This window comes from Octodon degus, unplaced genomic scaffold, assembly GCF_000260255.1.
Source record: "Octodon degus isolate 3935 unplaced genomic scaffold, OctDeg1.0 scaffold00078, whole genome shotgun sequence".
NCBI lineage: Eukaryota > Metazoa > Chordata > Mammalia > Rodentia > Octodontidae > Octodon > Octodon degus.
Window position 1 is genome coordinate 6,360,646 of NW_004524654.1, and position 13,259 is coordinate 6,373,904.

Sequence of the window (13,259 nt, forward strand, 5' to 3'; positions counted from 1 at the left end):
ACCACTAGGAACTGTAAATACAATAGTACACAATTAGTAATGCACATGTGACTTTAATTCAAGGAATATATCCTTTGGAAAGCCAGAACATGATAAGGAGAACAAAAGAAACATTAAAAAATGAAATGAATGAAGATTTGAATGCATGCTGAGCAATAACAGAATAGGCAATATAAAATACAGCTTTAGTAATGGTGATATCATCCTGAGATGTTCAATACTACATTGAATAGCCATATGGAAAATGCTTATATCCATTAACAGTGGCATAAAAGGAGTGTTCCTGATGCTAAGACACCTAGCTCTAGTTTCACACATTCATGGCAATCTCAGATAAATGCAACTTTTGATTTAGGGGTTTTGGCCAAATAAAAAAAAGATGCTTGAGGGCTTCCCTATTCCCAAACAATGCTGGTCTTTTGTGTGACTTTGAAGATATGTTAGCAAGCTAAGAATATATTTTCTAAGAAGTCTAGAAACCATTGTTAGGATAGCAGACTTCAAAACCAATCTAGACATAATAAACTATTATTTAAATCATGGGGAACAAAAACCAGTGCCTTGCACAGAGATATTTATGCTGAACACAGAAGCACACCAGTATTCCTGTCCTCTAAAATTCAACTACACAATATACATTAAGTCTTTGACGACTGTATTGAAGACATAAAAAGATGTATTTTTATCACAGTATCCTAGGCACAAATATTTTAGCTCTACAGAGAAAAAATCCTTATACAAGAAAAAAAGTAGTCATTTTAAATGTTATTAAAGGTTTTAGACTTCTTTCATAATAGATAAGTAATGTCCTTTTCTCATAAAATTAGTTAACCTACTTCTTCCTAATAATAGAACTGATAATATATGTAAAAAGAAAAATAGCTTGAACTTATTTTGATGCTTTGAATTCAAGAGATTATTTAAATGTTACATTCAAATTAAAGACATATTTTGACAACATGCACTTAAAACATACATAAATAAAAAACACAGAAAAAAGTTACTGTCTATCAGGGATTATCAAAATGATTAGTTTTAATTATTTTTAAAACAAATAATTGCTTCTTTTTTGTCTAGAGATGATCTAGTGATCTTATCTAAATCTACTACAGCATGACAGGCTATTCCTATTTAAATCAATATTTTGCTATCAACATCAAAAGTGTAAGGCTGCTATCCCACCCTTCACAGCAACAAAATACCTGTTGAAGGTTTAATTAACAAAAAAGCAGCCTGTAATCTCTTGGTTCTTACCAAGTAAATCATTTGGATTCATTTTCAAAGAACAGTAAAGCAGGAAATAAATTACTGTATCTGTATCTGTATCTGTATCTTTTTGGACTAGTAGTCTCTGCAGTTAACTAAAGACTAAGCAAACTAACATCTTTTTTCATATATACAGTGTTTTCTAGAGGATTTAAACATTCCTATAAACCTTTGAAGACCTAGGACTTGCTGCCAACTTGCACTTTGATCCTGCCACTTGCTAACAGTCTCCTATGGCAAATATAGTACATAACAGGAGGGCCATTATAATAGGACAATCATTACATGGGCAGATTAAATGTTTGAGGAAACAAAATCTACCGCAAGTCTGTTTTTTAATAAAGGAGGTGGCAAGCAGTACTTTCTCCCTGAGCACTAACTCACTGCATGAGAGGGGTGGCTTGAACCTGCAGATGCAATGACTACTGGCAAACTCTGAGGAGAAACAAAGCACTGGAACACAGCAGTGGACACAGGGTACTGCAGTGCCTGGGGAGTTATTTGGGTTCAAATGTCCCACAGGAGTGGGTGATTGGCTGGGAGCCATCTTGGAGAGGGCCCAACTGAGGTAGGAGCTCAGAACAACTCTTGGCTCCATCTGGTGGCTTCAAGCCAGGAAGAGGTGTTAAGATTACTGCAGGAGAAATGGTAGGGTCCTAGGCTCATGGCAAGAAAACAACCTGAACTTCAGTGGAAATACAGGCACAAGCTCACTGGGATCATCCACTACCCCACTGTAAAGCTGTAGCTGGCTTGCTAGGATTATTTAATATGGATCTCTGCGCACATTGCCTACCAGTGACAGGAGAGACACACCTTAGATATTTTTTCTTGTTTTGTTTTTCTTTCTTTTTTTTTTTTGTTTTGTCTCATTGTTCTTATTCTTTATAAGCGTGAACATGGTTTCTAGTTTTTTGTTCTTTTCTGGTTATTTCTTTGTTCTCTCTTTCCTTCTTCTCTTCTGCACTAGTTTCTCAAAGTTTGAGTGATCCTCCACTGTCTGCTAGTCTTGTTTCTAATCTCTTCTGCTTTTTCTGTTTCTCCATTATTTCCAGCAAATCCCTTTTCAATTTTTCTCCCATGGATAAAATTGCCATATTCAGAGCTTACTTACTGTATACAATTTTTTCTGGTTTGTTTTAGATTTTGGTATATGACCACAAATCTAGTTTACTAAAATTGCGATTGCAGAGGGCTCCTAAATAGTACTATAGGCCAATCCCAAAGAACCAGAAGCTAGGCCTAGTAGGCAGCAACTTCTCATCCCCAATAATTTGAAGAAGTAGAATCTTGTAACAGACTCAAAACCCAAAGACTACTATACTTGGAAAACACCTTTGAGAAGTAATCATTTCATAAAAATTCAAAGTACTAGTAATAAAATTACTTGCCATAGACAATTTACAAGCATCATCCCAGATATTAAACTAAATTTTAAAAAAGAGAGATAGAGAAGACAATTAAACAAGATACCACCCCATACATTCAGCTCACAATGGCAAACACAGGGACACTGAGGTGGACAATCTGAAAGCCACTCACCTGGCCACCTACCTATACCCTGAAGTGGTAGCAGTAGAGATATCAAAATCAAATGAATGAAATAATTTCTCAGATAACTATATGCACAATGACTCTAGAGTAGATACAGATAAAAAAAAATTATGGAGTTTAGGAAAATGATGGAAACCAGAATGTCCAACAGGGAAAGAAATGGAACACATGAAATAGAATCAAATATATCCATGAGGTTTAAAATTCCATTAAAAGGATCGGTAGCAAAGTGGACCAATATGAGGACAGAACCCCAGATACAGAGGTCAGGATTATGGTTAACAATCATGGAAAGAAGGATGCCTTAAAAATACCAAGGGACCAAAAAAAAATCAATCTAGCAACTGCTTGGTGATGCAAAGAAGAATAACATAAAATTGATAAGAGACAACCAGAAAGCATGAGATAGAGCAAACAACATAAAAAACCTATTCAGGGCTGATGAGATAGCTCAGTGGACTAAGGGCCTGCTTGAGCAAGCACAGGGTCTGGGGTTTGATCCCTGACACCACATGTGGCACTGGCCCTGCCCCTGTATGTTGAGCCAGTCACAGAGACTGGGCATAGTGGCGCATGCCTACAATCACAGAGCTAGGGAGGCTGAAAACAGGAGGATCACTATGAGTTTGAGCTGTGTTTGAGACTCAGTACCAAATACATAAAAACAAAAACAAAAATACCTGTTCACAGACATCATGGCAGAAGACTTTTCTGGCAGGGAAAAGAATTTGACATAAAGATAGTGAGGCACATAGGACTCCAATTAGTCACAATCAAAAAAGAAAAAATCAGCAAGGCATTTAACAATTAAGATCCCACAAATTCAACACAAGAACAAACCATTAAAAGCCATTAGAGAAAAAAACAAACAAATCACCTGTAAAGGAAAGCCCATTAGAATCACAACAGAGTTCTCAACACAAACCCTCAAGTGAAGGAGAGTTTGGAATGAAGTATTGCAAGCCCTAAAAGAAAATAACCTCCAAAGCAGACTGATTTACTCAAAAAACTATCGTTCAAAATTGATGGAGAAATAAGATACGTCCTTGACAAAGAACATCTGAGAAAAATCTATGACTACCAAAACAGCACTGCAAAATGTTCTGAAGCACATTGTACAAAGAAATAATGAATATTTCAGCTCCATGAACAATAACAGAATGCATCCATGAGCAAGGAAAACAATAAAACAGAGGTGGAAAAGGGGAGCCAACAAGAGGAAAATAACATGACAAGGATAAATCAATATATATTAGTTATAATCATCAATATAAATGGTCTCAACTCACCAATCAAAAGACACAAACTGGCAGAATGGATCAGGAAGCAAGATCCAACAATACGTTGCATACAAGAAATGCATTTACTTCAAAAAGAAATGCACAGACTAAAAATCAAAGGATGGAAAACAGTACTCCATGTATCAGAAACTAAGAAAAGAGTAGGGATGGCCACTATATTTGCAGACACCGTGGATTTTAAGCCAACACTGATTACAAGAGACAAAAAAGGTCACTACATCCTTGTAAAGGGAAAAATTCAAGAGTAAGAGATAACAATCATAAATATATATGGATCAAGGGCCGGCCAGTTAGCTCAGCAGACTAAAGCATCTGCTTAGGCAGACACAGGGACTGGGGTTCAATCCCCAGTGTGCTGTGCTGCCCTGTCCCCAGGGTGCACTGAAAAGGTGATAGACACAGCATGGTGGCATGCTCCTATAATCCCAGCACTTGGGAGGCTGAAAACAGAAGGATCACCATGAGTCTGATGTGTGTAGTGAGATCCTGTAGACTCTGTTCTAAATACACTAAAAAAGAAAAAAAAAATATATATATATATACATATATATATATTCCAAATACCAGTACAACCAACTATATAAAACAAATATTAACAGACATGAAAAATCAAGCTCTAATGCAATTATAAAGGGGATATTAATACTCCACTGACACAGACAAGTCAATTAGATTAAAAAAAATCAACAATGAAATACTAGAACTGTAGGATAGATATACAGCTACTTTCTCTTAATTCAATGAGAAGATTGGTACTAATAGGCTTGGACAGGCTATCATGTCTGCATTTTGTACTATGAATAACTACTATGAAGGCAACAGTATGCAATGTATTAATTATTGTGACTGTCCTACTAACCTGTTTTGAAACTGTCTCATTGCTATTTGTTTCTCAATAAAATTAATAAAAAATAAATAGGGGCTGGAGAGATGGCTCAGTGGTCTAAAGCACCTACTTAGAACAAGCTTAGCAAAGCATCAGGGACCGCGGTTCAATCCCCCAGCACCACATGCCAGCCAGCCCCCTGGTGGGCTGAGCTGGCCACACACACACACCACACACACACTCTCTCTCTCTAATAAATAAAAAAATTAAAAAAAAATTTAAAAAATAAAAATAAATAAATAAATAAATAAATAAAAACAGAAATACTAGAACTGAACCAAATGGACATAGTGAATGTCTACAGTGTTCGACCCCACAATATCACAATACACATTCTACTCAGCTGCACATGACATGCTCTCCAAAAGAGACTACATACTGACTCATATAATATGCTTAAGTAAACACAAAAGAATTAAAATTATCCCTTGCATATTATCACACCACAATGCAATGAATTTTGAAATGGCAAAAGAAACCACAAGAACTTCATAAACATGTGGATATTAAATACCACCTTCCTAAACAACCAATGGATCACAGATGAAATTAAAACAGTTTCTACAATTGAATGATAACAACAATACAACATACTGGAACTTATGGGACACAGTGAAAGCATTCGTATGAGAGAAATTTACAATAGTGAATGCTCCTGTCAGGAAAACAGAGCAAGCTGAAATAAAAAACTTAATGTTGAACCTCAAGCTTCTACACACAAAAAAGTAAGTAGCCTAAAGCTCCTACAGGGGAGAAAACTATACAGAGCAGACCAGAAATTAATACAATGGAGACTAAAAACACAATAAAAGAATCAATGAATTAAAGAGTTGGTTCTTTGAAAGACTAAAGATCCTACAGAGATCCAGAAGATCATCAATACCTACTTTGAGAACTTGTAGTAAGATGAAAAATGCAGAAGAAATGGGCAGATTTATGGGAAGAAATATTCCCAAATTCATTCCTTGATGCAACTATTAATCTGATACTTAAACCAGAGAAAGATCCAACCAAAAAAGAGAATTACGGGTCAATCTATCTAATGAACATAGATACAAAAATCCTGAATGAGATACTGACAAACAGAATACAGCAAATTATCAAGAAGATTATACACCATGACCAAGTAAGTTTTATCCCAGGGATGTACCAATAGTTCAACATACCCAAATTGAGAAATGTGATACACCATATTAACAGAGCCAAGGACAAAAAAATATGATCATCTCAACAGATGCAGAAAGAGTTTGACAAAGTCCAGCACCTACTCATGATAAAATCTCTACAGAAAACTGGAGCTTATGGTCTTTATCTCAATCTGATAAAAAATACGACAAACCAACAGCCAACATCATATAAAATGGGCAAAAACTGAAAGCTTTCACTATAAAATTAGCAACAAGACATGATATGCACTGCCACCACTCTTACTCAATACAGTTCTGACATTTTGACAAGAGAAAGAAAAGGAATATGGATAGGAAAGGAACAAGTAACATTATCATTATTTGTGGAGGACATGATGCACAATATGGAAGAACCCAAAAATTCCACTAAAATACTTCTAGATTGAATAACCAAATTCAATAGCATAGCTGGATACAAAGTCAGCAAGCAAAAATCAATAGCCTTCTTGTATAGTGTAACAAACTCACTGACAGAGAAATTAGGGAAATGACAACTCTCACAGTAACATCCAAAAAAGAAGAAAGAAGAAAGACATAGGAATCAATCCAAGAAAGAAAACAGTACTCTGAAAAATAGACTGAAGAAGATATCAGAAAATGGAAAAATATCCCTTGCTCTTTGGTAGGAAGAAAGAATACAGTGAAACTGGCCATACTTCCAGAGTTATTATGAAGATGTAATGTAATTCTGATCAAAATTCCAACAGCATAGCTCACAGAATTAGAGAAAACAATTTAATATTCATTTGGAACCAGAAGAGACCTAAAATAGCAAGGGCAATTCTGGGTAACAAACGCAAGGCAGGATGCAACACAATCCCTGACTTGAAATTATATATAAAGCTATTGATAAAAACAGCATGGAAAAAAAGGGGGGGTTGAAGATCAATGGAACATATTAGTAGATGAAGACACAACTCCAGACATACTCAGTCATTTGGTCTATGACAAAGGTTTCAAGCACATTCACTGAAAGATAGCCTTCCTACTATACTGTCCTGGAAAAACACATTGCACACAGGCTGAAGATTAAAATTGGACACATATCTTTTATCATGCACTAAGCTAAAATTGAACTGGATCAAAGATCTAAATATTAAAACAAAAACACTAAATCTGCAGGGAGATGGAATGGGTATAATTCTTGAAGACACTGGAACAGGCAAAGACCTGATGAATAAAACCCTGATCACACAAGAACTATCACAAAGAGTCAACAACTGGGATCTCGTCGTTAAAAAGCTTTTGCATAGCAAGACAAACCACCAACAGAGTGAAGTGATAACGAACAATGTGGGAAAATTGTTTACTAGCTCTTCATGAGATAAAGGATTACTATCAAGAATATATAAAGAACTCAGAAAAAAAATCAGACCTCCCAAATTTAAAGACTCAATCCACAAATGAGCATGTGACATGAATATACACTTCACAGATGAAGAAATACAAATAGCAAATAAGTATATGAAAAAATGCTAAACATCACTGGTCATTTGAGAAATGCAAATTAAAACAACACTGAAGAATGGTTACTCTCAGGAAATCAAACTAGAACAAATTCTGAAGGTCTGTGGGAAAAAAGAACCCTTCTCCATTGTTGGTTGGAGTATACACTGGTGTAGCCACTATGGAAATCAGTATGGAGATTCATCAAAAAATTTGGATTATAGGTCCTATTTGACCCACCTATTCCCTAGCTGGGTTTCTTCACAGAAGAATTAAAAACATCATACCACAGAAACCCATGTTTACAGCAGCACTATTTGTAATAACTAGATCTTGGAAACAACTTAACTGCCCATAACTGCTTTCTATACCATGGAGTACTGCTCAGCCATAAAGAAGGATACACTGGAGACTTTTATAGGTAAATGAATGCAACTTGACACCATACTCATAAGTAAAATATACTAGATGCACATGTGTAAACATTGTATTATCTCCCTAGTGCAAGAAGGTGAAAAAATATTTGAGATCCAAAATGCACAATACATGTTATAAAATGGGAAGAAACTTAAAAAGGAAAGAGACACTGGGATGGTGGATAGAGAAAAGAAGAAAGAGAAAAGCAAAAATTAAAAGATAGTTAAGATAAGGGCCGGGGAGATAGCTGAGTAGAAAAAGCGCCTGCCTGGCAAGAGCAAAGTCCTGAGTTCAATCCCTGGTACCGCAAAAAAAAAAAAAAAGTTAAGATAGTTACACTACTAATTTATTTTGTTCACTGAAAAGAAAGGTTTGTGCTAATATTGCTTGGACAATTAAATGCCTGTATCTTGTACTCTGAGTAACTAATTTAAAGATAACACTATGTAACGTATTAACCATTTTTACCCTATTATCTTGTTTTGACATTTTGTGGTTCTTTCCTCTTTAAAAAAAGGACACTTTATTTTTAAATTAAATATGATGAGCCATGTAAAACTATCAAAATTCAAAACTCAGATCATTAAATGAGATCCTAGTTATTTGTGGTAGGCGTACTATAGCCCTGCTTTTATTTAACAGAATGTCTTTTGATTTCTAAAGTGATGATGTTAACATTAAAGTGGAGATGACTATTATTCATAGCTCCCTTTCCTCCTTTATATGAGTACCAACTGAGTATCAATTTTTTTCCTTAATATGCCATTTTTAAAAAATACAACAACAACAAAAACCTAAGGGAAAAAAACACTATAAGCCAAACTTTTTCTACCCCCTAGGGATAAATACTATTACTATTTTCGGTCCTTTTTGATACAAATATAAAATAGTCTATATTATTTCACAAGAGAGATTGTATACCAAACACTATTACATATCTTCATGTTTCCACACAAAAAATACTGGAAGCATTTTCTCATTTTTTTTTTTTTTTTTTTGGAACCGGGGATTGAACTCAGGCCCTTGTGCTTGCCAGACAAGCACTTATTCTACTAAGCTATCTTCCTGGCCCCTCTCATATCTTTATTTTTTTAAAATATTACTAAATATTTAATCTTTAATGACTTTATAACAAGTAAGTATTTGTTCTGAGTTTAATATTTCCCTACATTTGAGCTTTCAGAACATTTTGAGACTTTGCTTCTATGCTAACGTTTTAATATTGTGATAAAAATCAATTTTGTTAGTGCAATTATTGAGTGAAAGGAATGAAGATTTCTTTTTTTGTTGTTGTGGTGGTAAGGATCAAACCTAGGGTATTGCACATGCTAAGTCAGTACTCCCACACTGAGACAGACACATTCCCCCAGCTCTAGAAGTGCTTCTTGATGATGATGTGATTTACATGCTACTAGCAGTACAAAAGGGTGTATAGCTTAATACATGTCTGTCAGCTTTATTTTATTAAAATTCAATTATATATAAATAAATATGTCACAGACATGGGACAAAGATGTTTTCATAATTAATTTCTAATGTTCAATTCACACTAATATAACTCAGCTGAGAATCTAAGTTTCATTTGGGAAATAACACTATAAGAAAGATTATTGGTTCCTTGTACTGAAGAGATTACTATTTTTTAAAAGGTTGAAATAATGAACAAATATATTGACCCTAAGAATAAACAGCCTTACAACTCCGAATAACTAAATTTTGAGTTTAATTTGCTATTGTCTATGACCCCAGATAAATTTATTTATTTATTTTTTGTTCTTTTTATTTTTATTTTTTTGGAACTGGGAATCAAAACTCAACTTCGTGCTTGCCAGGCAGATGCTATCTGCTGAGCTATAGCCCCAACCCTACCATAGATAGATTCAAAAAAAATTTCTAAACTCGTTTTTCTCATCTCTATAGTATTTATTCTTACTTTATAAGAATGTCAGAAAAATAAACCACAAAATATAACACACTCCTTTAAAAATAGAAGCTCTGAAGTCAAACTGTCTAGGTTCAATTCTAGGATTTGTTACTTATTAGTTGTATAATCATGAGTAATTCATAAATTTTTGTGTCAGTTTTCTCAACTATAAAATGGGGACAGTAAATTTATATAACTGTTCTGACTATTAAATGAGAAAATCTATGTGAAAGCACTTACAATCTTGATTGACACAGACCAAATGCTCACTCAGTATATACTAGATGAAAATTTTAAGATATGTAAAATGTACATATAGATAAAATGACAAATCTACTTGGAAGATATATAAACATCAAGAATTCTGAACTTAGAATCAATTAATAATAAAAGTTTATTTTAAAAATGAAATAATTTTTGACAATTTTTAACTTGAATTATGATACACATTGTATCATAAATATAGCATCATCAAAATCTTTCTAGTGAATATACTTTTTGTGGCCTTTTATTTCACTCAATCTTTCTCACCCATCAAACGAGGAATGGGTTCAAATAGCTCCTTTTTAGGTCAATTAAGCTCCTATTTTCTCCAATTAGTCTTTATTTTATCATTGGATTTTCGATACTATGTAATTGCTTTGCTATTATCTAATTCTTCTTACCAGAACATAAATACTATGAAGGAAAAGCTTAACCCTTTTTTTGTCACTATGAGTAGACTTGGTTCAGACACACCACAAATACATTTGGCAAGTAACTGAACCAATAAATGAATGATATAAAAGATGGTTAAGAGCTGGAAAAACTGTAAAAGCTACTTGCTCTTCCTTAGAAAGAATAGTTTTTTAGATTAGTATTTCTCCTTTCCCCTTGCCCCCACTCTGTTATTGAGGATTGAACCCAGGGTCTTTATACTAAGTTACATCCCTAGGCCCTTTTATATTTGATTTTGACTCTGACTAAGTAGTCCAGGTAGAGCTTAAACATTTGATCCTACTACATCAGCCTCCAAAGTAGCTGGCATGTGTCACCAAGTTCAGCTAGATTAGTATTTCATAAACTTTTAAAATCATGACCCACAGTTAAAAATATATTTTATTTCAAGATTCAGTAAGCACACAACTCATATAGATGAAATAAAAGTTTCACAAAAAAAATACTGCTCACTAATTGTGATGAATTTTTATCTATTCTATTTTCTTCTTTCTTATCATCAGCTATTGGGCCTACTAAATTGACTTTATACCAGGTGCAATAGAAAATACAGAGAATGTATAAACTTTAAAATTATAGTTCAACCACTATTCCTCACATCACTTATCTGCCTGCTGCAGAGTGGTGTGGCTGCGTTGGTATTCTGTTTATTCCCAGCCTTTAATGCTGCATCTCTTCTTGCTTGCTCAAGTAGAACTCTTGCCCTTTCTTTAAGTTCTTCTTGCCTGGATAACATTCGATGCTCAAAAGCAAATGTACAGAATTAGAAGTCAATATTTAAAACATTCCAAACCAAAAGAAGTCATTTATATTTATAAATTAATTAAAAGTTAGACAATCTGTTGAAACAAAAGAGGTCAGGAGTAAGAGCACAGCTTCATAGATTGTCTATAGTATTTTTTTTTTTTTTTCCCGGAACCAGGGATTGAATTCAGGCCCTTGAGCTTGCAAGGCAAGCACTTATTCTACTGAGCTATCTCCCTGGTCCCTTATAGAAAATATTAATGTTGACTAGAAACTGTAAAGCAAGTATAAGACTCTTAACATAAAGAAAATATACATATCTAAAACTGGGTTTAATTAATTAATTAATTATTATCTTTTTTTTGGTGGAACCAGGTATTGAACTCAGGTCCTTGCGCTTGCCAGGGAAGCGCTTATTCCACTGAGCTATCTCCCGGCCCCAGCTGGGTTTAATTTAATTATACTTTTACTAGACTATAGTCTCATTAGGTTATTTATATATACAAATATATAAATATATGTAAATATATATATATTCTTCCTATTTGCTCATAAAAAGTATAACTCAAAACGACAGAAACAACAACAATAAACTGGTTGACAGCTAGGTGTGGTGGTACATGCCTGAAATTCCAGCACCTTGGGAGACTGAGGCAGGAAGACTGAAAGTCTGAGTTCAACCTGGGTGATTTAGCAACTTAGTGACATCTTGTCACAAAATAAAAAATAAAAACCAGGTGTGGTGGAACACACCTGTAACCCCAGCACTAGGGAGGCTAAGACAGATGGATTATAAATTGAAGGCCAGCCTGGATTACGCAGTAAGCCTTTATCTTAAAAACAAAACAAAACAGAGCCAACAATAACAAATGCAAATCTGTAGTAGACAGTGCAACTAAGGTTCATCAAATACTACAGTTGTGAATTACTAGATATTTACAGATTATCTTCTAGACACTATGCTGTCATAGACTCTCCCTTCACCTGCAATATACTGGAGACAGATATCGGGGCTTTGCATAGGATAGGCAAGTGCTCTACCACTAAGCTATAGCCTCAGCTGTTTTCAGGAAAGCTTTCAGAGAGGTTTAGTTTTTTAGGATCTTTGATTTGAGATTTTTGATTAGGAGAACAGAAGCCTGCTTTGATAACTATTATATTCTTATGATTATAAGAAGTCTTTCTCCTTTCCTTCTTTTCCTTCTTTTTTTCCTCTTTCTCCCTCCTTCCCATCCTCTCTTCTCTCTTTCCTTTTCTCTCTCTCCCTCTTCTTCCCTCCTTCATTTTCTCTTCTCACCCTTGGGCCTTCACATTGAACTACTAAACTACAATCCAGCTCCCCCATTTTGTTTTGTTTTTAATTTTAAGACAAGTTTTGCTAAATCACCTAAGCTGTTCTCAGACTTGTAATCTTCCCCCGCAACCCTCAACTCCAGCTGCTAGGATCATAGTACTTCCATGTCCAACTCACAATTTTAAACATTTGTAGAAACTTACAAATGCGTTAGCCAGGTCATAGTTAAGAAATAGTTGTCTACCAACACATTGCTTGATACTTAATGGTGGCATGATTGCAATTCCTATATGTTTCAATCAACAACCACTTGAATAGTCTTCCTTTGAACTGTTTTTTGGTGCCTCTGTAGATTTTCTGCAGATGCTTGCATTACTTATATAAATGGCATATTATTTGAATATAACCTATGTACATCTCATGCATACTTTAAATCATCTCTAAATTACTTTTAGTGGTTAATACAATGTGCTATATGTAGTTGTTATACTGTATTTCTTAGAGAATGACAAAAAAAAGATAT

The 13,259-nt window shown here is 34.5% G+C and overlaps 1 protein-coding gene across 8 annotated transcripts in view; it reads right to left on the reverse strand.

The window, feature by feature from the left end:
- Positions 1–13,259, reverse strand: part of Ehbp1 (EH domain binding protein 1) — a 386,641-nt gene that overhangs the window by 87,270 nt on the left and 286,112 nt on the right. For all 8 annotated transcript variants that reach the window (XM_023720824.1, XM_023720823.1, XM_023720828.1 and 5 more), the window contains one exon: positions 11,297–11,440. In XM_023720824.1, coding sequence (XP_023576592.1) covers positions 11,297–11,440 — 144 coding nt within the window. The remainder of the gene's footprint in view (positions 1–11,296; positions 11,441–13,259) is intronic.